At 36.0% G+C, this 24487-nt stretch overlaps 4 protein-coding genes across 7 annotated transcripts; 1 reads left to right on the top strand and 3 right to left on the bottom strand.

Moving 5' to 3' along the window:
- On the bottom strand, nt 336-4563 carry LOC18767385. The gene is made up of 6 exons (XM_007199121.2): nt 4163-4563; nt 4008-4034; nt 3623-3745; nt 2512-2758; nt 2307-2375; nt 336-1746 (listed from the first exon to the last, which is right to left on the bottom strand). Exons 1-6 carry the CDS (start codon nt 4216-4218, stop codon nt 766-768), a joined length of 1503 nt encoding a protein of 500 aa, XP_007199183.1. The 5' UTR covers nt 4219-4563; the 3' UTR covers nt 336-765.
- LOC18767652 (50S ribosomal protein L7/L12) lies at nt 9337-11719 on the top strand. Of its 4 annotated transcripts, XR_002272838.1 has the most exons (3): nt 9337-10134; nt 11035-11141; nt 11232-11719. XR_002272838.1 is itself a non-coding variant. In XM_020569908.1 (2 exons), the coding sequence occupies exon 1, from the start codon at nt 9552-9554 to the stop codon at nt 10131-10133; it is 582 nt and encodes a 193-aa protein (XP_020425497.1). In that variant the 5' UTR covers nt 9338-9551; the 3' UTR covers nt 10134; nt 11188-11719. The 4 variants fall into 4 exon arrangements, 3 of the variants coding, with proteins under 3 accessions (XP_020425497.1, XP_020425496.1, XP_007200574.1); XM_020569908.1 differs by lacking the exon at nt 11035-11141 and having other exon boundaries at nt 9338-10134; nt 11188-11719; XM_020569907.1 differs by lacking the exon at nt 11035-11141 and having other exon boundaries at nt 9338-10134; nt 11183-11719.
- Nucleotides 12918-17703, bottom strand: LOC18768582. The gene is made up of 5 exons (XM_020569906.1): nt 17543-17703; nt 17361-17387; nt 16578-16700; nt 15708-15957; nt 12918-14746 (listed from the first exon to the last, which is right to left on the bottom strand). The coding sequence occupies exons 1-5, from the start codon at nt 17593-17595 to the stop codon at nt 13499-13501; spliced, it is 1701 nt and encodes a 566-aa protein (XP_020425495.1). The 5' UTR covers nt 17596-17703; the 3' UTR covers nt 12918-13498.
- LOC18767917 lies at nt 18674-21775 on the bottom strand. Its single transcript, XM_020553761.1, has 5 exons — nt 21570-21775; nt 21431-21457; nt 21061-21183; nt 20349-20580; nt 18674-20205 (listed from the first exon to the last, which is right to left on the bottom strand). The coding sequence occupies exons 1-5, from the start codon at nt 21626-21628 to the stop codon at nt 19039-19041; spliced, it is 1608 nt and encodes a 535-aa protein (XP_020409350.1). The 5' UTR covers nt 21629-21775; the 3' UTR covers nt 18674-19038.

Here is a 24487-nt window from a genome sequence, read left to right as displayed (position 1 = left end):
TCTTAACGAGGAAAAGTATGGAGCTAGTAGGCGCAGTAATTTCAGCTCCAAACTCCAATAGTGTATGTTTAAGTTGTGGCAATTAAATAAAAAATTTCGTAGCTGGATCTTGAATTGGGTCGACCGGTTGGCCACTGGTGTCATGTTCACAAACATTTCCCTTTCTTGAAACCTGTCTGAACATTACAATAAATCAATGCCAAGGTTTTTTCCCTTCTATATTTGCACGTATTCCACATTTGGTGCTTTTTTTTTTTTTCTATTACTTTGGGAGTCCTTTAGTGAGGTGAAGTTTGAGCATTCAATCAAAAGTTGAAGCTTGAGCTCAATTAATGTTTTCAGTCAAATAACAACTTCATTGATGATCAAAAAATGTTGCAATAGAAAGTTGAAATAGAGGCCTAATAAGGATTTGATTCTATACTTTTTTCCACAATCCGACATCATGGTGTAAAGAATTTCAACAAAATGTTTATGATGAAGTACTTTAACAAGTCAGAAGAGATCGTGTTTGTGTCACTGTCAACCCTATTCTTCAAAATTCACAACTTGTTGTGGCCACACGTTCACAACTAGTTTATTTGAATTTTCACTGGCTTGACAAGACAGTAGTAAAATCCAGCTACCTCTAAATGCAAATAGGCCATCTCCTAAGTTTCCTACAAAGGAGAAAACAATTAGAAAATACATGAGCATGATTGTTTTTTTTTCCCCACAGTATCTTTATGAGTAATGCCAGGAACCAACATTATCTGTCCACAACCCCTACATTCCAGTCGATTCAAGATCCAAGTGCCTCCTTCCATTACGATGAGATACCATGTCCAACTCAGTATAGCAGCCCACATTACAAATCTTGCACCACAGAGGGGGACCATTCATTCTTGGAACACTATTTGCCTTCTGTTGTTGTTGTAGCACATTTTCCTCATGCTTCCTTCCACTGATATGAGATGCCAAGTCAATCTCACCAGGGCAGTGCACATTACAAATTTTGCACCAAATACGATAATCCTTCTTGCTTGGAACCTCATTCCGATTTCGTTGTTGGCCTCCATTGATGGATGCACCTTCTGCTGGCTCCTTTCTAGATTTATCAGAAGTCTTTGTCCTTGAAGTTGGAATGCTATTTTTCTGGCTTTGCACCTTTTCATCTACAATAACTTTTTGTTTTGATGCACTGCTCGTCGTCCTGTTTCCTCGCTCTTTGTTAGGTTGATTAGATTCCTTTGCAGTTGAAGCCGGGGCAATTTTTGGCGCAAATGGCTGGCTCTTTGCTTTCAGTGCCACACATGCTGCCTTGTGTTTTCTGCCTTGGAGGTGGGAGTTCAAAGTTGCTTCACTTTGAGTTGTTAGCTGACAGAGAGCACAAGTCCACTCTTTCTGGACTTGTAGGGCAGACTCAATAACTTCTCTACTTGTAACAACCTCAACAACTTTTTCTTGAGTCTCCATGGTCGCAAATGTACCATTTTTCATCTGAGTGAGCTTAGCTTCAGCTTTGTTCTCTATTTTCAGTTTCTCATATACAGCCTCGTGTATTTTACCGTCCGGGTAGGAGTTAAAAGTTGTATCACTTTGGGTCGTTACCTGACTGACTGCACTTGTCCACTCCTGAACCTTCTCTGAAGGTGGAATGTTCAAAATTCCTCCTTCTGATGCAATCCCAATGGCCTTTTCTTTAATATCCGTACTGGGAAATCTGCTGTTTTCAGTTCCAGTGAGATTAGGCTCTGCCTGACTAACCTGCAAATGCATACGAAATTCTGTTGCAAAAACGGAAATGAGCATGTACAAAATGTTAAAAAGAAAGAAAAAAAGTAAAGTAAAACCTCCCAATTTGTTTTGACAAACACAACGAGTTTTAAAAAGTCAACGAAAGCATTTTGAGAAAATGTTCGCATATATTTTCTGAGGAACATTAGGCTTCTTTTATTCAGAATCATCTGCATTGATTTAATATCCTTCTATGCAACATTAGGCTTTCTGGATAAATTTGGAATCTGTGAAGAAGACCAAGGGAGTTAAAGGTTAGCTCATCAAATTAATAAATCAGGCTCTAACTTATATTGCAAATGCAAACTTAATTTCACAATATTTTCTCTTTAAATCAAGCATAATTCAAAATCAAAATGAAATTCTCAGTCATAAGAAGTAATCAGAGAAAGCCAAAATTCAAGGGTTATTGCAAGGATCACAGTTCTTGGATTTCATCTAACAAAAGACATCAACTACAAATTACTGGAGTGTATAGAAAAGTGTTATGAAAATTGTAGGTGTTGCATCAGGGATCTCACACAGTGTACCTCTCTGTTCTCCAGAGATGAAACTGCTTTGAACTCTTTCGCATCGGGATTTGACTTTGTTCTCTCAGACTGAAGCAAAAAAGCATTATTAGTCTATCTCTGACAACGATTCCATAGAATGTGTTTTTCCACAGTTAAAGCATTTATACAACTGTAGGCATAACAAGAAACAAGATATTTTCTTCACCAAATTCAACATACTTACTTTGGAAGCAGCAACTTTTTCTAGAGCCTCAGGTCCTTTCTCCTGTGCATATCTCTCCACCTCGGTAAAAACATTGTCGCTGTTAAACGAGGATTTCTTTTGCTTGTTGAACCAGTTGACAACAATTTTGAGGTCCGTGGAGAGGCATGGACAGATAAGGTGTTTATAGACATAAAATGCACCACCGAAATGAGGTATCACCAACCAGAAGACAATGATTAGCCTAAAGTATGGCCACAGTGGGAGCCTGACAGGTACAGAAATGGAAAAACAAGGAACACAAATAGATGAAACAAATTTTATAGCTCCTCATGATCATTAAACAATGAAAAGTTGAAACAAATGTCAGCACTATGCCCGAAAGGACCTAAGTGATATCTAACTTGGGAACTCGATAGATTTCATTTTCATTTAAAAAGAAAAAAAACTAAAAGTTTCTGTGTAAAAATTCCGTGGAACTATGTACATAGATGTGGTATGTGGCATTTTCTGGAACAAGAAGTCTGAAGCTGAACGAATAAATTACATCCATTTCATATGTTTAAATTGAATTCGAAAAGAGCAACGAGAACAATTTCAAATAACCTATGATTTAGGCATGTTTTCATATCTGTTAGTTTTTAAAATGTGGTTTTACGACCAAATGCGTCTCCATATAATTGTGAATGTATTACCAGAAAGCTACCACATATCTGAGAACATGAACAATATATCACAACCGTCCTAAAAAGTAACTTCAAAATTCTTTATGAGACTCTGTTTTGTCTCAATAAACCACAATGAATTGATATGCCACACAAATTCACCTCTGAAAATTCCATAGCTACTGAGAACAACAGCCACATTGTGAAAATTTCTGCTCTCCTTGTGATTCTAGTGAAGGCTAGAAAATCTTTGAGATTCCTTGTACAATTTTATTTCGACATCTCCGTTTCAAACTCACCACCTCACTCAAACTCATTCCAGACAGGCTTTCCTAATAACTTGGCTGAAAGTTCTGTTAAAGCTTCTGTGGCCTAAAATATGCAAGGTTCCAACTTTTGTATTCTTTTCTATTCATTTATTTGGAAACCAGAAAAAGCAAATGCAATAAAATAAACAACAGCATTACCATTTTAGGAGCTTCATAAATGCATGTTCAAATAGCAGAATCAATGAGAAGACAACCCAATAAGTATTCAACTTCTGAGAATCTGAAACAGAATTGGCCTCAATCGCCCTAATGGAACAACATCTGTCAAAAAAATAAAATAAACATCAAGGAAACCATCATCATTGTATCAAATCAATAAAAAATAAAATTATTATCCAAATCATCATTTTCATTAATTGTAATATCGAAAAATTACTCTCCTTTGGCAAAGAAATAGAAAAATACCCAGATTCAAGATTATGCACAAGAGCAAAGTGAAAGATGCTAAAGTGGACTCTACAAGGATGAAAACAGAGTTTCTTCAAAACAAAATAAAAATGTGTGTGGGGGAAGAGAGGCTTACAGAGGATACACTAGAGAAAGTAGAGGCCTGCAAAAAAAAAAAAAAAAAAAAAAATCACAAACAACATGAAATGATGAAAAATTATATTGTATTCTGAGAAACATTTCCTCAACTCAATTGTGCCAAGATTTTCATTCTCTTAGAGAGAAGCATACCATGCAAGAACATCAAAGCATTGAAGGGAAAATTGAACGAGACCCACAAAGCCCATCTTGAGCTTGAGCTTCTTTGTATGGTTTCCTTGTCGTCGTCCTCAGCTTTGAAATTGGAATTTGAAAGACTTGGAGAAGACCTTGTGAAGAAGCAAGACTTGTCCGTACAGCGGGGTCAAGTTTGCGATCAAACCTTAAAAGGTAAAGTTTCACTACAACTGGAAAGATATTCGCAAATTGAGTCCAAAAAAAAAAAAAAAAAAAAAAAATCGAAACAAACAGTGTTTACTAAAAAAACATAAGTGAACATAGGCTTGCTTAAAAAAAAACTTTAGAAATTGAAGAATCTACCGAGCAACATCATCAATGTAGCCTCAACGCGAACTTCTGGAAATGGATGGGCGTCTCCCATTGTCCTTTGTTTTTATGTTTCAAAAAAGTTTTAAGGGAGGGAGAGGCTATCTGCAGTGTCTATTTTGAAGTGTTTGTCACTTGATATGTACGACTATTGTGCCTGTTGCAGTCACTCAACTCTCAAGGTTATTTTTCTGGCGTAGTGTCGACGCCATATGTTTGTCTCAAAGATTAAGTTATTCATTTATTAAATCAGTTATAGTTTCTTTGACAGTATATGCTACTCGAATAAATGTAGTGATTCTAGAGCTAATGCATACAACAAATCCCGACTTTTGGAAAGGGATATACATTTGTTGGATGAAAAGTTGACGCATAACATGTCCGTTGCTATGATTCATCATGATAACTCGATAGATCGCACATTTATAATAATTTAAGTGCTGATTTATTGTCCTTAAATTATGTATTTCGCGCGTATGATCTTCATTTTATATACTGCCCTAGTTGAAATTCTTGTATTTCATTTTATTTGAACAAGTGAGTGAATTTGCATTGGTTTAAACTTTGACTTCTTGAGGCTGCTTTTGGCTAGGCACTGAATAAAAAACATAGGGGGAGCCAAATGAAGAGATGCATGAGGGAAACAAAGAGAGAAAAAGGAAATGACAGACAAAAAGAATGTAAGCAAAGTACACGTGAAAGACATAGCATGGTGGAAAACAACTTTCTTTATGTGATTCATTAACCACATTACCATATTGAGGCAAGGTTTGTTCAAATGAATTTTGTAGTTTTTCTCTTTATTTAATTGACGAATGTTTGATTATCTATTTTTTGGGTTCAATCATCATGTTTTTCGGGTAGTGTAGTAGAAACTTTCATGCTTCTAGAAGAGGAGAAAATTACTAGATTAATAAAATTTCAACGAAGACTATTTTATGATAATTTGTCGCTAACGGTACATGTTATACTTAAAAATACTTTTATAGGAAATTAAAAAGAGGTTTAAATAATTCAAACAGCTACATTGGAAAATCATCTTTTACGGATCAAATTAAAAAGAAAAAAGAAATCAAGAATAAAATGGTATCCCTCGCAATCAGCATCTAAAAATGCTTACTACCAGTGCAACGTTGTTCGTGTCGATAAGCTCAAAGATGCAAACATCTCCTTTTTTTCAACAAATTTTCCTTTAAAAATGCTCTCCAGCCAGCACTTAATTGATCGTTGTTACGATGAAAAATCAGTTTCACAGTCCACGATCTATCTCCGACCCAAAGCCTCACGATTTGGTTCTCCACTGTAGTGAAATGCTTCCGAAAACTAGCTGGAATATTCTGCATAACATAGATAATATTAGTATTGAATAACCAAACGAAGTTGTATAATTATTTGTTGTCAATGACCCTTACCATCCCAAGGTGTTTCCGCAAAGTGACTTTGAAGAATGGGTGGCTTGAGACGAACTCATTGGCAGCTTCAACATGAACCCTTTTAGATGAAGATGAAGATGACGGCCTTGATGAAGAATGAGGATTTGTTCTGCTTTTCTCTTGAGGCAGAGGAGATAGCAAAGGATCAGTTTTGTGCTTCGTTTTTGGGAAGGCTGGAAAATACTCCAAACTTTCAACAGACTTACTTCTTCATCAGTTTCTTCAATCAGGGTTATAGTTATGGGATAATCCATCTCTGTGCCGCTTTCATCAAATATCAAAACGTTGAATTTTGAGTTCCCTTCATACCGGAAAAGTAAGGAGTTGCCTTTTTTGAGAGAGTAAAACTCAGAGAACTCTGGCCAACCCTTTCCCAACCAGACCTCACCATTACATCTTCTGAGTTTGATTTTCCATTCTGAACCACATGGGAGTTTAAGGTGTATTTGATCTGATAGATGCTCACCACATTTGTCCAGAAATGTCTTTGGCACCCTCTGCACAAAACAAAAGCTTGTCAAGCAGCTATTTCATGCGCTTTGCCTCCTTCAGTTTTGAGTTACAATGCTTTTTCTGTCTTCTTTTTTTGGGTGACCGTTCTTATATAACACCAATTGAAAAGAACTAAATTGCAGGATAGTAAATGCAGCATATGCTTTATTTCTCTGCCAATGTGAGCTTGGATATGTAAGATGCAATTAACAAATATAGATAACAATATTTCGTTACAAAGACCACAATTCGGTTCGATTTCCAGAGCTTTTTCGAGTTCCTATTTGAATGTAATAGTGAATTTTTTTTTTGTGATAGAGGTGCACAATTTAGATTTGCACCCTAGACCTTAGAAAAGTCAGTACCAAGATTTCAAAATTAGGCAAAACAAGAATTTGGCGTGTCATCTAAATTAGTCTATTTGCACTCTCTACATTGGGGGTCTTGTTTCAAGTCTAATTGCACTCCCAGACCCTTTTTCAAAAACTTAGTGAGGCACCAATTTAAAATGGAAAAAGAATATATATATAATTCAAACAATGAGCAAAAATGAGTTCTGATTTTGGACAGAAGAAACACGAACACTTACTATCTGTCAAACTAGGCAAAAATAAGAGTTGTAATTTCTTGGTGGCCCATAAAATAACTATGATGGGCAGTGTATGTATAGGGGAAGGTGAGGAGAGTAGGAGAGAAGAGAGAGAGAAAAAAAACTATGTTTCTCATAATACTTTTTCTAAGATTGGATAAGAGTAAAACGCCAGAACTAAGTAGTGACTAGTCAGCAACCAAGAACATCGATAGCATACAAGTATTCTGTGCTGCAGAGCATGTACGTATTTAGTTGAAGAGAGAGTTGGGCTTGCTTACAAGTCTTTTGTTTCCAGAAATCTCGTCTGCGATCATCTTAAAAAAATGGGGAGTTGTAGCACGAAACTTTGGACCTTGAAGATCAATTTTCTGGTGAGGAAAAGCAGCCATTGTAGGTAGCACTTGAAAACTTTAAGATGTGTCTTCTTCAAGATAAAGCCAATGTAGGAGGCAGCTACGGCTTCACTTCGTTTTTATGAAGGCTCTGCCAACCACAAGCACTTGACATTAAAGCTGAAAAGCTTGGAGGGAGAGATCTAAATTGGGATGGGGAGTATTGAAGATTTTCCTATACAGGTAGAGGGATTTAAATGTTTGTGTATTATCCAAACAGCTTTTTGGGGAGTCAGAATACGGCTGTAGCCATATGAATATGAAGGCTACGTTCAGGATTTGCAGATTCAAGCCTACAAAACTGATGAAGAGATGCTTTTTTTTAAAGCAGAAAGCAGAAAGTTTTCACCAAAATGTGCTAAACTAGCTAGAGCACCTAATATATGCCACCATGCTTTTGCCTTTTTGAGAAATTTTCACCAAGATGTGCTTTTAAGCTAGCAAGGCCTGACCATCCAGTAATATGTCAGCATGCAAAAGGCAAACCAGACTTTGCTTAAATGCTCTTTGCCTCTTTCAGTTTTGAGTTACCCTTCTTTTCCTGTCTTCTTCTTTAGGGTTACCATTCATATATAACAGACTTTGCAACTCTGAAAGCTGGAAGAGACAAATTTTGCTTTGATTTCTATGTGCATACCAAGATTTACAAGAGTTTAAGATTGTTTCTATCCCAAAGCTTTCACATGCTGTGGCTAGATTGTTATTTATTTTATTTTATTTTATTTTTTGATTTGGCTAAGGAATTAAACACATTGAACACCAAGGAAATTGATAAAGCAAGAATGCAAAAACTTTTTATTAAAGTGAACAGTTTTCATCACCATCCAAAAAGTTCATGTAGTAGTGTGTTTTTCTGCTTTTCCAAAATAAATTCTGATTGAAAAGCTTGATGTGGCCATTATGTTGTGGACATGCAGTGATGCAATTAGTGCTTGTTGTGTTTCCATGGAAATTGTACAATTTTTTTCTTCTTCTTCAACAATCTTTAAAAGTTCCGATTTTAGTTCACATCATCAACAATCTACATCTTTGTTTGTTTATTTATTTATTTTTTGCAATGTAATGTAATAATGAGAGACACCTCAAAACTTATTGAATAATAAAAGGAATAACAATGCTAATCACAAAGCTAAAGTTACGTTTAGTATTATCTCAAATTGCCACGTTATTTTTGACTCAACTAAGTGTTTTCTTCAAAACAACAACGAGTTATGGGTACAAATCAGTGTTCAAGGCTTTATCTATCGACATTCCATCAGTGATCCTTTAATCATAAAAAAAATTTCACGTTCCCATCAAAGAATTAAAATAATAATGGAGAAACGAAGTGAAGTTCTCAGTAGCATGACCAAAAGACAATCATAGGAATTTTTCTAATTACAAAATCCTCTTTACCCTTAAGATGCTCCATTATTGGTGGTGGTAACGTTAAAACATTACTTAGCTATGTAAGGTGTTGTTTGTGCTGCTTCTTTTAAGGCAAGGACTATAGTCTATAGCGTATGCAGGGTTGTTGCTTTCTTTGAACCTAAAGTAATCTTCTCTAATGAATACATGCCATAAGACTACAATGCATCACAGAAAAACCAATAATGCATATGACATGCAAAGGAATTTGAGCATCATTCGAGCGTTCTCGAAATGGTTCGAGCAGAACCTCAAGTGACTATATCTCTAAATTTTTAAAAAAATTAAGAAAGAAACTAAAGTCTTTAGTGTGCTACTAAAAAGTTAGTTTTCCAAATTTCCTTAATATAATAAACATGCAGTCTAATATGTGAACATGCTATAATATTAAAAATCAGGTGTTGGGTGTTCTGATTAACTTGTTGGGTGTATTGTAAATAGAATTTCCCAAAAACGTTTGGGCTCAGGGAGGTTCTAGGGCCAAGAAATGGATTTGGACCCATCATCAATTTTTGTCTGAGTTTCACAGACCTTGGTGGAGCCCAACTTAAGCCTCCGTCCCCGTATAGGGTTTATCCTGCAACCTCTCGCGCCATACCAGTCACTCTCTTCTGAGCTATAGAAGCCACGGATGCACGAAGCTAATGTTAAACCTAATCACGACCACAATGCCCGGATAACATCCTCAATTGCCTGAAATCACACCTAGGCCCAACAAAATGAGATATTTACGGTTCATTTCCCCACATTTTTCTTGCATTCACAAAACCCTAAACCCCCAAAGCCCTAATCTTCTATCCTGTCTCCAATCAAAGCCCCGGATATGTTCGCATTTCGTGTGCAATTACACCACCGATGCACCGGAGCAAAGGCCACCTCCGTCCGAGACGGTGTCGGCGATCGCGGATGAGATCTCGGGCCTGACTTTGCTTGAAGTCTCGGACCTCACGGAGGTTCTGAGGGAGAAATTGGGCATAAAGGAGATGCCGGTGATGGCGATGATGATGCCAGGGATGGGATTTGGCGGCTTGAAAGGGGCCGGCAAGGGTGGTCCGGCGGCGGCTAAAGGCGAGGAAAAGGTGGAGAAGACGGCCTTTGATGTAAAGCTCGATTCTTTTGATGCTGCTGCGAAGATCAAAGTGATTAAGGAGGTGAGGACGTTTACGAGTTTGGGGCTGAAGGAGGCCAAGGACTTGGTGGAGAAGGCGCCTACCCTGTTGAAGAAGGGAGTTACGAAGGAGGAGGCGGATTCGATTGTGGCGAAGATGAAGGAAGTTGGTGCCAAAGTTTCTATGGAGTGAGGTAATTTGTGCAATTTTGCTCATACATTTTGTGAATTTGAATTTGATTGTGTGGTGTGGGTTGTAGTGTGTGTAGCGTAGTGACAAAGCCTCATGATTTGGTTCATTGTAGTGAAATGCTTCCGGAAACTAACTGGAAGATGCTGCATAACATAGATCATATTAGTATTGAATAAAGTCCTGCATGGAGTATTTATAAATTAATGTTTGAACCAAATGAAGTTGTATAATTGTCTGTTGTCAATGACCCTTACCTTCCTAAGGGATGACCCCGAAGTGACTTTGAAGAATGGGTGGCTTGAGACAAACTCGTTGCAGGCAGCTTTAAAATTACATCTTCATACCGGAAAAACAGTTGCCTTTTTTGAGAGAGTAAAACTCAAAGAACTCTGGCCAACCCTTTTCAAACCAAACCTTGCCATTACATCTTCTGAACCACTTGGGAGCTTAAGGTGTATTTGATACGATAGATGCTCTGCATATTTGTCCAGAAATGTCTTTGGCGCCCTCTGCACAAAACAAAAGCTTGTCAAGTAGCTATTTCGTGCGCTTTGCCTCTTTCATTTTTGAGTTACAATGCTTTTTCAGTCTTTTTTTTTTCGGTGACCACTCTTATAACATGAATTGAAAAGAACAAAAAATTGGGCAAAGTTTTATATATAGGAAATAAAGAGTAAGCGTAGAAGGACAAACATAATATATATTTTAGCCTATTATCAGAATTGCAGGATAGTACATGCAGCATATGGTTTATTTCTCTGCCAATGTGAGCTTGGAGATGTAAGATGCATTTAACAATTATTGATATCAATATTTCATTATAAAGATTACAATTCAGTCCAATTTCCAGGGATTTTTTGAATTTCTATTTGAATGTCATAGTGAAATGATTTTGTGATAGGGGGACACAATTTGGATTTTCGCCCTTCAGCGTTAGAAAACTCACGTCCAGTTATGTGTTGGACCTGTAAATTATCATGAAAATTTATTCTGCAAAACCAGAATTTGGTATGTCTATCTATATTTTTCTGCTTTTCTCTTGAATGCAGAGCAGATGCCAAAGGATCATATCTGAGCTTTGTTTTATTCTGCATTTAGTTGTATCATCTCAGCCAAAGTGAAGTACGCTGGGAGTTATGAAGGCTCTGCCAACCACAAGCACTTAACATGAAAGAGGAAGAGCTTGTAGGGTTGTAGAAAACTGGGACTGGACTCATTGTGGACATCGAAAGACAAAGCTGTGCCAAGCGACTTTACAAGTATGTTTTTGTTTGAATTTTGACCACAACAATGGTCTTGGTATATTGCATTATGACCAGATTGAGGCTAGTACTAAACCATTGCCAAACAAGGCATAATTTTTTTAAATAATTCGGTATAAGTCCAATTCTTATAATAGAATTTGGGTGCAATATAGGATTACATTATATTACATTCTTTTTCTAATTTTATGATGTAATCATATATATTTTTTCTTTTTAAATTTATTTTCATGTTCTAATTATGCCCTTATGATTTAAATCGGGAAAGATTGATTTATATCATAATAATTAGCTAATTAATACAACTATTGATTCTAATTGCAATTCATGAATGGGTAAGAAATTAATTTTAGGCCAATAATTACTATATTTGACCTTTTAGTTAATTATGATTTGAATTTATAAAATATTTTCTTGTCTATACATTTTAATTTTGAAAAATGCGCTGATACAAAAAAAAAAAAAAAAAAAAAATCCCTATAATCTTTCTTCTTCATCTTGTTCATCTTCTTCTTTCTTCTTCCTTCTTTTTCTTTTTACAATCCATTGGAGGTATAATTATCTATGGACTAGGAATATACATCAATATTAATTAGGTAAGGATAGGTAAATTACCTATGGAGGAGGTATACGTATGAATGCTATTTATCTATGGAGGAGGTATAGATATGAATGTTAATTACCTATGGAGGAGACATATGATATGAAATTACCTATGAAGGAGGTATACACAAACCTGCAAAGCAAGTAAATCAAACCACCCAAAGACATATACCTTACCATAAGGTATTCACTGGTTGAAAGTATTTGATAAATTGAGATTAATTGTAGAAATGTGATATTAATTTATTGATTGCAGTAATTAATAAAATTTAGAGGATTGACTGTACAATGGTAATATGTGTAAATGTTTTGAAAACAGTGGTCAAGGCTTTGCATACTTGGCTGGCCTATTGAGTTGCTGGATCCAACTATATGTAAAAAAAAAAGGTGAGCTGCATTTATAGTGCAAACTCAAAATTGGGCCTATATCGAAAGAGGCATGATGGTGAAATTTTTAAAAAAGAAAAAAGAAAAAAAAAGGGGGTAGAGAATAAAAGAAACTTTATTTTATTTTATTTTATTTTTTACAACAAGAAGGCCTAGAAGGCCTAGAAGGCCTAACAAAGCATCCAACACAAAGATGTAATAATAACATCTAAATATGTGAACTTTCAGTAAAATGTCTTCTCCGGCGATAAGCTCGAATACGCAAACAAGCGAACGTATCTCTCTTAAACAATTTTCCCTTGCAAATGCAGCCTAGCCACCAGAAGTTGAAATGAGTTACCCAGTGAACAGTCGAGGGTTTAGGGTTAAGTAAACATGTCTCAAAGTTTTATTCAAAATTTCCATATTTTTCTAACAATTTTCATTCTTTTTATCTAATTTTTCCTGCTATCGATATTTTCTCGATATGTCCATTGAAATTTCCACATTTTGGGACTACCGATATTTCCAAAATGACCAATATTTAATACCTTGTTCAGCACTCACAACTTGGGGCCACACGTTCACAACTAGTTAATTCGAATTTTCACTGCTAGACAACACAGTAGTAAAATCCAACCACCTCTAAATGCATGCAGGGTCATCTCTAAGTTTCCTACAAATGAGAAAACAATTACAAAATACATGAGCACGAATGCAAGCAATCAACATTATCTGTACACAACCCCTACATTCCGGTCAATAAACGATGCAAGTGCCTCATTCCATTACGATGCGATACCATGTCAAACTCAGTACAGCAGCCTACATCACAAATCTTGCACCACAGAGGGGGACCATTCATCCTTAGACCACTACTTGCCTTGTGTTGTTCTAGCACATTTTCCTCATGCTTCCTTCCACTGAGATGAGATGCCAAGTCAATCTCACCAGGGAAGTGCACATTACAAATTTTGCACAACACACGATGATCCTTCATCCTTGAAGCTTCATTTGGGTTCTGTTGCTGGCCTTGCACCTTTCCCTTGAGAGTTACTATAAGTTTCCTTTTCAGTTCATTGCTGGATATACCCCCTGATGGCTCCTCAGCTGCTTGCACCTTTCGATTGATAATCACCTTGGTTTTGATCTACTGCCTGGTACAGTGTTTCCTGGCTCATCTGCATGCACCTTTCGACCGATAATCCACTTGGATTTTGATCCACTGCTTGGTATACTGCTTTCTGGCTCATCTGCATGCACCTTTCTTTTGATAATCCACCTGGGCCTTGATCCACTGCTCAGTATACTGTTTTCTGGCTCCTCTGCCTGTGCCTTTCGAATTATAATAGCCTTGGGTTTTAATCCACTGCTCTGTATACTGTTTTCTGGCTCCTCTGCTTGCACGTTTCGATTGATAATAATCTTGGGTTTTGATCCATTGCTCGGTATACTTTGTTCTGGCTCCCCTGCTTGCACCTTTCGATTGATAATAACCTTGGGTTTTACTCCACTACTGGGTATACTGTTTTCTGGCTCCTCAGCTTGAACCTTTTGAATTATAATAACCTTGGGTTTTAATCCACTGCTCTGTATACTGTTTTCTGGCTCCTCTGTTTGCACCGTTCGATTGATAATAATCTTGGGTTTTGATCCACTGCTCGGTATACTTTGTTCTGGCTCCCCTGCTTGCACCTTTCGATTGATAATAACCTTGGGTTTTACTCCACTGCTGGGTGTACTGTTTTCTGGCTCCTCAACTTGAACCTTTCGATTGATTATCCACTTGGCTTTTGATCCACTGCTCGGTATACTGTTTTCTGGCTCCTCTGCTTGCACCTCTCTATTGATAATAACCTTGGGTTTTGATGCAATGCTCGGTATACTTTTTCCTGGCTCCTCATGCTTATCAGATTTAGCTAGGGCCATTTTGGGGACATATGCCTGCCTCTTTGCATTCAGTGCCTCATGTGATGCCTTGTGTATCCTTATTAGGTTGGAATTCAAAGTTCTTTCACTTGGAATTGTTACCTCAAGGGCACGAGTCCACTCTTTCGGGACATTTTGGGAAGACTCAATAATCTCTCTACCTGTTGCAATCTCAACAGGGTTTACACTAGCCTCCACCACTGCAAGTGTACCGTTTCCAATTTGAGTGAGCCTAGGCTCAGCCTGGTTCCTTGCTTTCGGTGCCTCAATTGCATTCTTGAGGATTTTACTGTCTAGATGGGAATTAAAAGTCCATCCCTTATGGACTTCATTCAAAGGTGGAGTCTTCATAATATTTCTATCTGCTACAACCTCAATGGCTTTTTCTTTAATCTCCATAGCGGCAAATTTGCTGTTTCCAGTCCCAGTCAGATTATGCTTTGTCTGGATAACCTACAAATGCAATGAAAACAAGGTTCAAAAAGAACAATTGTTGTTGTATTTTTTACACACTCGTGTGAGACGAAGCATAAATTATGTTGCGAGAATAGAAATGAGCATGTACAAGATGTCAAAAATAAAAAATTTAAACCTATCAATTTTTGTATGACGAAATTGGATAACAGAATGGACTATGAGTATAAAATTAGATGAAAATATGTGAAGGCCACCTGCTCGCCACCAAAGAGTTTAACAGAAAAGGCAATGGAACCATTAGTGAAGATAGTTCTGTACATTTTTCATAAATGAATTACAACTAGTACATTTCAACTCTTTATGAATGTCAAAATGCATCAACAATGCAAAATGTTTTGAGAAGTTTTTTAGCATATGCAAAACCTTTACTTGGTCAACTTCTGTTTCTTTTGTTTTCACTATTACCTGCACTGCTTTGATATCTTTCGGTGTAACATTAGGTTCTCCAGATTTTGACTGTATGAATTAGGCTCTAAAAAATGGTCATGATGAGAACTTGATTCACTACACTTACCCTTTGAGATTATTGTAAACTGTCATCTAATTCAAACAAGAACTACTAACCGCTAAAATGTATAGAAAGTACCAAGAAATTTGTATGAATCACATCAGGGATGAAACTATCAAACATCGAACTATTTCGTACACATTCTCTATGATGAAACTATTTTCAATTCTTTTACATCAAAATTTGACCTTGCTCTCTCAAACTAAGCAAAAGGTGGAGCAAGGTATCATATCAGAAAGTATTACAATGATTCATTTAACAACCAAAACTGAATTTGTGCTTTCCCACAGTTCAAAGCATTGAAGTAAGAATTCATGAAAACACCACGTGCATACACACGTAGGGATATTCTAGAACATACATTTACTTCACAGCGATATTGTATCTAACATAAAACATTTTCTTCAAGAAAAAATTTGACTTCCTTACCTTGCAAGCAACAATTCTTTCCAGAGCTTCAGGTCCATTCTCCTGTACATATCTCTCGAGCTCAGCAAGAAAGCTTTCTCTGATACACGACGGTTCATTCCTCCGCTTGTTGAACCAGTTGATAACAATTTGGGGGTCCATTGTGAGGCATGGACAGATGAGGTGTTTATAGACATAAACAGCACCATCAAAATGAGGTATCACCAACCAGTAGACAATCATTATCCTAATGTATTGCCACAGCAGGAGCCTGACAGGTCAAGAATTGGCAAATGCGAAACATAAATAGACGAAACAGATACTGTAACCTAATAGCCTCCTCATGATCATAGCACATTGAAAAGTTGTAACAAATTTCAGCTATCAAAAAGAACCTAACTGATATTTTAACTCGATGGGGTATTTAGTTGCATTATTCTGAAAAAAGAAGTGGAAGCGTAGTATTAAAAAGAAAAAAGTAGAAGTTTCTTTGTAGATGTTCCATGGAACTTTGCACAATGAATGTGATGTAATATTTGGTGAAACAAATAGTCTGAAGCTGTGCCACAACCATTTTGAAAAAGAAAAAGAAAAACTTTAAAATTGTTTGTGAAACTCTCTGTTTCTTCTCAATAGTACGTATTTCATCAGTTTAAATGTACGTACTAAGAAAGAAAAAGAGACATGGAAGACCAAATCAATTGAGAAAATTCTGGGGGGGGGAATAAACAACTTTAGATCCACATTCCAGAAAGGATTTCAAAAAAATTTGGCTGCAAGTTCAGTTGAGTTTCTGTTTCCTACAATATTCGAAGTTCAGAATTTTAATTTCTTCCATTTACTTGACGACCAAAAAGAGCAATGTGCAATTAAATAGAACAACAGCATTACCATTCAAGGAGCTTTAATAAAGCATGTTCAAAGAGCAAAATCAATGAGAGGACAAGCCAATAAGTATTTAACATCTGAGAATCTGAAATGGAATTGTTCTCAATCGCCCTAACGGAACAACATCTGTCAAAAGAGAAAATAATCATCCTCATTGTATTAACATGAAAAATAACAGTTTTTAAGTCTATGGAAAAAAAATAAAAAAATCCATTTCAAAATCAATAATTAAAGATCCCATTATTATTAACATCATCACTATTGTTTCTGGGGTAAAATAACCCAAGGCCGAGCTAGACCCGAACCCATAGTTGAGATGTGTTTCCACTTGTATTGGAAGACCATAAAGGCCAAGAACGAATTTGGGCCTAAGAGGCCATTTTATCTCAGCCGGACCTAAGATAGGTCGGCCGAAAGAAAGTCCAAGCTCAATCTCTACTTAGAAGTTGCAATCCCTAAGCACCATAACTCTCTTGAGGGTTTTGGAGGAAGACCAGGTCGGGCATGTCCTGCCCGACCTCAATCTAGTCGACAGGTCGACCTGACTGTTGAACCAATTTCAGGCATCAACAACCATCATCTTAATAAATTGTAATTTCGAAACCACACCCATTTTCCTTGCATTTTTATTTGAAAAAAAATTATGCAGAACATCAAAGTAAAAGATACTAAAGTGTGTGTATATATATATATATATATTCTTCTTTTTTTATATAAAGAAAACCTAAAGCTTTACAGAATATCTCTTCAGAAAGTTACATATGTATGTGGGAGAGACAAACTTACAGAGGATACACCCAAGCAAGGAGAGGCCTGCAAAAAAAATTCATAAACAACAAGAAAACCTTATTATGTTAATATTAATTGTGAGAAAATTGGCTCAGCTCAACTCAACTCACTCTCATATAAATAAAGATTTTTTTTAAAAGAACGAAAGAAAGAAAAAAAAGAAAAAGAAAAAAGCACACCATGCAAGTAGAGTAAAGCATTGAAGCGCAAATTCAAGAAGCACAAAGCCCATCTTGGGCTTCAGCGTTTCTGTTCGGTCTCTCTGTCCTCGGTGGGATTGGGGAATTTGAAAGACTTGACGAAGAGAGACTTGTGTCCGTACAGTGGGGAACTTAAAAACCTTAAACCTTAAAACCCAAGTTTCACATTAGGGACTGGAGGGTCGAGAGAAGTGGCCTTCAGCAATTGTAATTTGTACGGTGCTTGCTAGTGACAAATAACCCTCCTGGTTTGATTTAATAACGAAATTGCCATGCCAGTGAAATGATATAAGCACAAAGCACAATACTCGCGAAATAACCCTTATCTGCATTTAGGCTCCGTTTGGTTTACGGAACGAATTTGAAGGGAAATTATTTTCCATGTCATTTCCCAAGGGATGGAAAATGGAAGATTTCTTTCCCACGTTTGGTAATGCTGGAAAAGTAACCGAGGGATATCACTTTATTTCATTTCCCGTATTTGTTTTGAGTAGAAATAGAAAACAAAGTTTGTATAAATTTTCAATTATACCCATATTAAATCAAATAAAAAAAAGAATGCATTTAATGATATATTGTAATTCTAAATTGTTAATTGGGACAAAATAGTCATGAAAAATGTTTATTTAATATTGGCTCATTTTCCCAAACTTTCTCATGAGGAGGAAAACAAAACTCAAGTTTGGAGGATGGCTTCACTTTCCCCCTTACTTGCTATGGGCCAGGCAATAATTTCTTATGCTTAGACTTACCAAACATGAAAAAGTAATTGATTTCCCATCTCCAAGTCTCCTTTCCCATGAACCAAACGGGGGCCTTAGGTTATGTGAATTGTCTAAGCCAAGTCAAAAAAAGAATTGACTTGTAGACCAATGGTTTTATGTTCAAATTTCATGACACCCTTGTAGTATGTGTGTGAAAAACCTCATCTTCTTGTAGTTTAGACTATCGCTTGTATTAAAAAAAGAGGTTAAGTGATTTGATTTGGTATAACCGAGTTTTTTGAGATATGCAATATTGGGGATAGAGATTTTGAACACAAAATCTCGGGCACATAAGTAACTGCACATAACTACTTGAGCTTCAACCCTTTGCATTTGAGTAGATTGTGTAATCTTTAATAACTTGTTTACCAAACAGGTAAAAGGTTCAGTCATCTCATGCGATTAGCAAAACACAATTATTAGTGCATTACACAAATTGTGCCATGTTACTCGTTTTATAAAACGCTAACATGATTTGGTTAAACTCATCGTAGCTTAACATGACAAGAACACGACCCATTGACACAAATTCCTACCCCTACAAAACACAGAGAGAACCCAGCCATTTTGTTTTTTTTGTGTCAGAAAAACGCTTCTCTAGGTCCAAGCAATGTCCTTCAAGTTTCCTACAAAGAGAAAGACAGAGCAGAAAGAAACACAAGCACACATCTCTCAAAATAGGATCTTGGTGAGTTATGTGAATTACCAACTCTATCTCTCCACAATCTGCATTCTAGCTGATAAACGCTCCCAATGCTTCCTTCGATTAAGATGAGATGCCATGTCAAACTCAGTATAGCAGCTTACATCACAAACTTTGCACCATAGAGGGGGATCGTTCTTCCATTGCACTATATCTGCATTCTGCTGTTGTTCTTGCACTTTGTCCTTGTGCTTCTTTCCATTGAGATGAGATGCCAAGTGAATATTACCAGAGCAGCCCACGCTACAAATTTTGCACCATAGAGGTGGCTCATTCTTCCTAGGATTCTGCGGTTCTTGCACATTTTCCTTGTGCTTCCTTCCATTGAGATGGGACGCCATGTTACTCTCAGAGCAGCGCACATGACAAATATTGCACCATAGAGGTGGATCATTCTTCCTTGGAGCCTCATTTGCATTTTGTTGTTGTAGTTCTTGCACATTTTCCTTATGCTTCCTTCCATTGAGATGAGACATCAAGTCAATCTTACCACTGCAGCCCACAAGACAAATATTGCACCACAGACGAGAACGCTTCATCCTTAAAACTTCATTTGGGTTCTGTTGCTGGCCTTGCACGTTTTCCTTAAAATTTATAATAATGTTCCTCTTGGGTCCATCGCCGGATACACCCTCCGCTGGCTTCTCTTTAGATTCATCAGAAGTTTCCGTAACTGAAGCTGGAAAAGTATTTTCATGGCCTTGCACCATTTCATTAATAATAACCTTAGGTTTCCTGTCTTCCAATTCCGGATCCAAAGTTGCTTCACTTGGAGTCGTTACCTCACACAGAGCACAAGTCAACTCTTTCTGGACTTCTACTGAAGACTCAAGAACTTCTCTACCCGTTGCAACCTCCATAGTCTTTACTTTAGTCTCCTTGGCCGCAAATGTACTGTTTTCAATCTGAGTAAGTGTGGGCTCTGCCTCACTCTTCATTTTTAGTGCGTCATATGCAGCCTTATGTTTTTGACAGTCTAGCTCAGAATTAACAGTTGTACCACTTTGGGTGGTTACCTGACTGATGGCACAAGTCCATTCATTCTGGGATTTCTTTGAAGGTGGAGTGTTCAGAACTTCTCTATCAGCGACGACCTCCATGGCTTTTTCTTTAGCCTCCCTAGAAGTATATTTGCTGTTTTCAGTCCCAGTGAGATTAGGCTCTGCCCGACTAACCTACAAATGCAATGAAAATGAGCTTCAAAAAGAAAATTGCTGCTCAATTGTTTCCACTCTTTACGGCTGAAGCATTAGTTCAACTAACATCATCATAATATCCGATTTTTAATATCTTTCTTCACCAAATTTTACCTACTTACCTTGCAAGCAATAGTTTCCAAAGCTTCAGGTACATTCTCCTTTACATATCTCTCCCCCTCAGCATGAAACAGCAACTCCTTCCTTCGCTCGTTGAACCAGTTGGTAACAATTTGGGAGTCCATGGTAAGGCATGGACAGACAAGGTGTTTATAGACATAAAAGGCACCATCAAATTGAGGCATCACCAACCAGAAGACAACCATTATCCTAATGTATGGCCACAGCGGGAGCCTGACATGTCCAGAATTGGGAAATAGGAAACATAAATAGATGAAACCAATATTGTAACAAAATAGCCTCCTCATTATAATAGCATATGAAAACCTGTAATGAATTTCAGCATTTTATCCAAAAAGTCTTCAACTGATGTTTAACTAGGTAGATTTTTAATTTCTATTTTTCTGAACACACAAGTGGAACGATAGTTTAAAAGCAAACGAAACGAAACGAAGTTTCCTTACAGACATATTTTTCTGACAAACATGAGTGATGTGTGAGATTTGGTGAAGCAAATGTCTTCATCCACATCTAAACAGAGCATGGTTTCTTCACATCGTCTGTGGAACTATTACAACTAAAAATAAGAAAATTTGGCTGAAAGTTGAATTGATTCTCTTTCCTACAATATCAATGGTTCAAATTTTGATTTCTTTTATGTACTTGGCAAACAAAAAGAGCAATTTATGGAATTAAATAAAACAGGAGAATTACCATTGTAGGAGCTTCAAGAAAGCATTTTGAAAGAGCAAAATCAATGAGAAGACAACCCAATAAGTATTCAACTTCTGATTATCCGAAATGGAATTCGTTTCAATCGCCTTAATGGAACAACATCTGTCAAAAAGGAAAACAATCATCAAAGAATACATCATCATCGTTGTATCAACATGAACAATACAGCCTTAAGCCTATGGAAAAACCCCATTTCAAAATCTTTAAATCAAAGGTCACATTATTATTATCCTCATCATATCATCATGATCAAAATAACTATAAAGATACACATATAAAAAATAAAACGTTTTACAGAGTATCTCATCATCAGAAAAGCTAGATATGTATGTGCGGAAGAGAGGCTTACAGAGGATAGACCAAAGCAAGGAGAGGCCTACAAAGTAAATCACAAACAACATGAAAACTTATCATCTTCTGAGAAAATTTGCTCAACTCAAATGTACCAAGGTTTTTCATCAATTCTCAGAATCAGAGAGAAAGCATACCATGCAAGAACATCAAGGCATTGAAGAAGAGAAATTCCAAGAAGACCCACAAAACCCATCTTGAGTTTCAGCTTCTCTGTCCTCTGGTATTGGAATTTGAAAGTCTTGGAGAAAGAAAGACCCCTTGTGAACCAAATAAAGACTTGTGTCCGTACAGTGCCTTAATGAGTAAGATTCACTAGGACTGGAGAGTCGACTTTTCGCTTTCTTCCTTTTTTTTTTCCTTTAATTGTGTGATGAGGGGAATTCGAACTTGAATTGAGTTATAGTAAAAAGATACGGAAGAGCTAAAGCCATTTGAAATGCTTTTGGAAGCACTAAAAACATTTATGATTGTGTTTTGCATAAAAATTTAAGGGGCCGTTTGGTAACGTTTTTAAGGCCCCGTTTTCATTTTCTACCAACAACGCGTTTGTATGTCATTTTCATTTTCACTAAAATTTGTTTTTTGAAAACAAAATCAAACTCAGGTACAAAAACTGAAAACATCAAATTATCGTTTTCATTTTCTACCCAGCGTATTGGTCTGATTGTTTTTTTTTTCTTTACTTTACTTTATTTACTTTTTGGGGTCTTATTAATTTTTTTTTATAAAAAAATTTCAGTTTTTTCGCTCCATTTCATTATTTTATTTTGATACACTAGTGTATATTAATTTAATGATAAAATCTTCATATTATTATTCAATTTCAATTTTTTTTTATAACTAAAGATAATATAATGTTATAATCTAGGTTTTTCTAAAATTTGAATTTTAAATTGTTTTAATTATACATTATTATTCTCAAATTATACATTTTTCATTGTTTGTAATAATTTTAGCCTTTAAAATATCATAATTAAAAAAATATATATTAGGACAGAAATTAGCAAAAAATATACTTGAAACATAACTCACATATTATTATTATTCTCAAATGGTCCTACCTGACACGTTTTCACTATTTTTATTTTATGAATCTGTTTTCCAATTAATCTACTAGACGCATTTTCGAATCCTAAAAATGCAAATTCGTTTTCTCATTTTCTTTCTCATAAAACATTCTCCGAAAACGTCACCAAGCTGGCCCTAATAAGATGCTTGCGTCATAAAAATGCTTTCTAAAAAAGTAGCGTTTTTAAAAAAAGTACTTGTCAGATTTCGAGGAACCACTTGATACTTGGATCTTTAACAAAAATTTCAAAGCACTAAAAATTAGCATAAGTGCTTATTATATAAACATTCCCAAATGGGCCAAAATGATTCCACATTAAGGATTGGTTAAGGAAAATATTTGGCAAAAAAAAAAAAAAAAAAACTTCTAATATCAGCCTTTCTGCCCTTCCTATTGATTTTAAACCAAAGCTCCCTTTGTGAAGTAATTAAGAAAAAACCAAAACATCTTACCCAAAAAAAATACTACTACACTATGGTATTATTGGAGTATTTTAATCCAGAATTTGACTTTGTCTTTTCCTCTCTATATTCAATTTTCATAAGCCGAGTAGAAACCTAATCTTGGAAATAAAGTGAAAGAGAGATGTTAATTTTCACCTGCATGTGAACTACTTGCACCCAGAAACATGAATTTTCTTAATTAAAAGAAAAAACATATTATAATTTTCTACTGGAGTTATGAAATAGTTTACTTTAAAGAAGACACATGAATAAAACTATATATTTTCTTGAAATAATTACCAGGGTTTTCATTCAAAACAGAAGAATAAAGTAAAATAATTTAACATAATTTAACTCTTACAACCAACAATGAGCTTCAATTGAGGGATTCCTCAAATAACTTATTTGAAGGACACCCTTGTCACCATACAATGTATTTCATTAATCCAAAGCGTCTATTTTATAGATATTCATTTGAAAACCATCTCTGCAAAAAAATACTTGAATCCGTTATCATTTGACTACTCAATTAAATTATTGAAATTTTAGTACTTTCTTGAAGCATCGTGTTCATTGATTTTGTAGGACACAATTAGATGTCTAAATGGTTTTCAATTTATTAATAAAGACCTAAAAAATAGATGATTCGGATCATTAGAAAAATTTTTTTGAAGAATCCCTCAATAAAAAGGGATTGTACAACCAATATGTGAAAAATATTATATTTAACTTTCGATCAACCATCTCACAAATATAAGACTTTACAGATATTAGAACTTCCATACACGTGAATCAAGAACTAATCTTGAATATAAAAAATATAAAAAATAAAAAGAACCAAAGAATGAACAAATAATCAAGAGTACAAGTGTGCTAGTCGTCGGATACGAATCAAAAGTCAATAATATTAATAATAATCAACGAAAGCAGTGCATGTAATCTCTAATACTCCTTGAAGTTCTCCAGCGACTTATGGAAGTCGTCGGCTGTACATCGAAGCACAAGAGGCCCTTTAATCTTTGGATCGAACACATCGTTTTGGGACTTCTCGATGAGTTTTTGGAAAGCTGGACGCGAGAGATACTTTCAGAGGAACTTTGTATCTCTTTCCTTCGACGTACACGGGTATATACCTTTCGGAACTACTCCATGCTTCTTAGAGTGTGATTTGCATAACTTGTTGATGAAAAACATGAGTTTTTTTTTTTGACGAGACTTGCAGGATTCATGGTAGGTATATGATCAATCGAAAATATTATGGGATTTGATAATGAAAGAAGGAAGGTCTTCTACAGAGGCTTCTTTTGTCTTGTCTGCAATAATATTTAGCTTTCGTGACTTAAGTTCATTGACTAGGATCCAACAAAGCAAGTTTTATTAACAAGCTTGATGTATATATATACATGACGGATGTGGGAGGAGCTGCTGAGCAGGGAGAATGTGAATTGCTTATTGATTGTAATTAGTCCTTATTATTAGGGTTCAAATTACATAACATTTAAACAATTTCCAAAGGTATATTTTGTAATAAATGGGGGTC

The sequence above is a fragment of the Prunus persica genome, chromosome G8 (assembly GCF_000346465.2).
Source record: "Prunus persica cultivar Lovell chromosome G8, Prunus_persica_NCBIv2, whole genome shotgun sequence".
Lineage (NCBI taxonomy): Eukaryota > Viridiplantae > Streptophyta > Magnoliopsida > Rosales > Rosaceae > Prunus > Prunus persica.
This window is presented reverse-complemented; position numbering and strand designations above follow the sequence as displayed.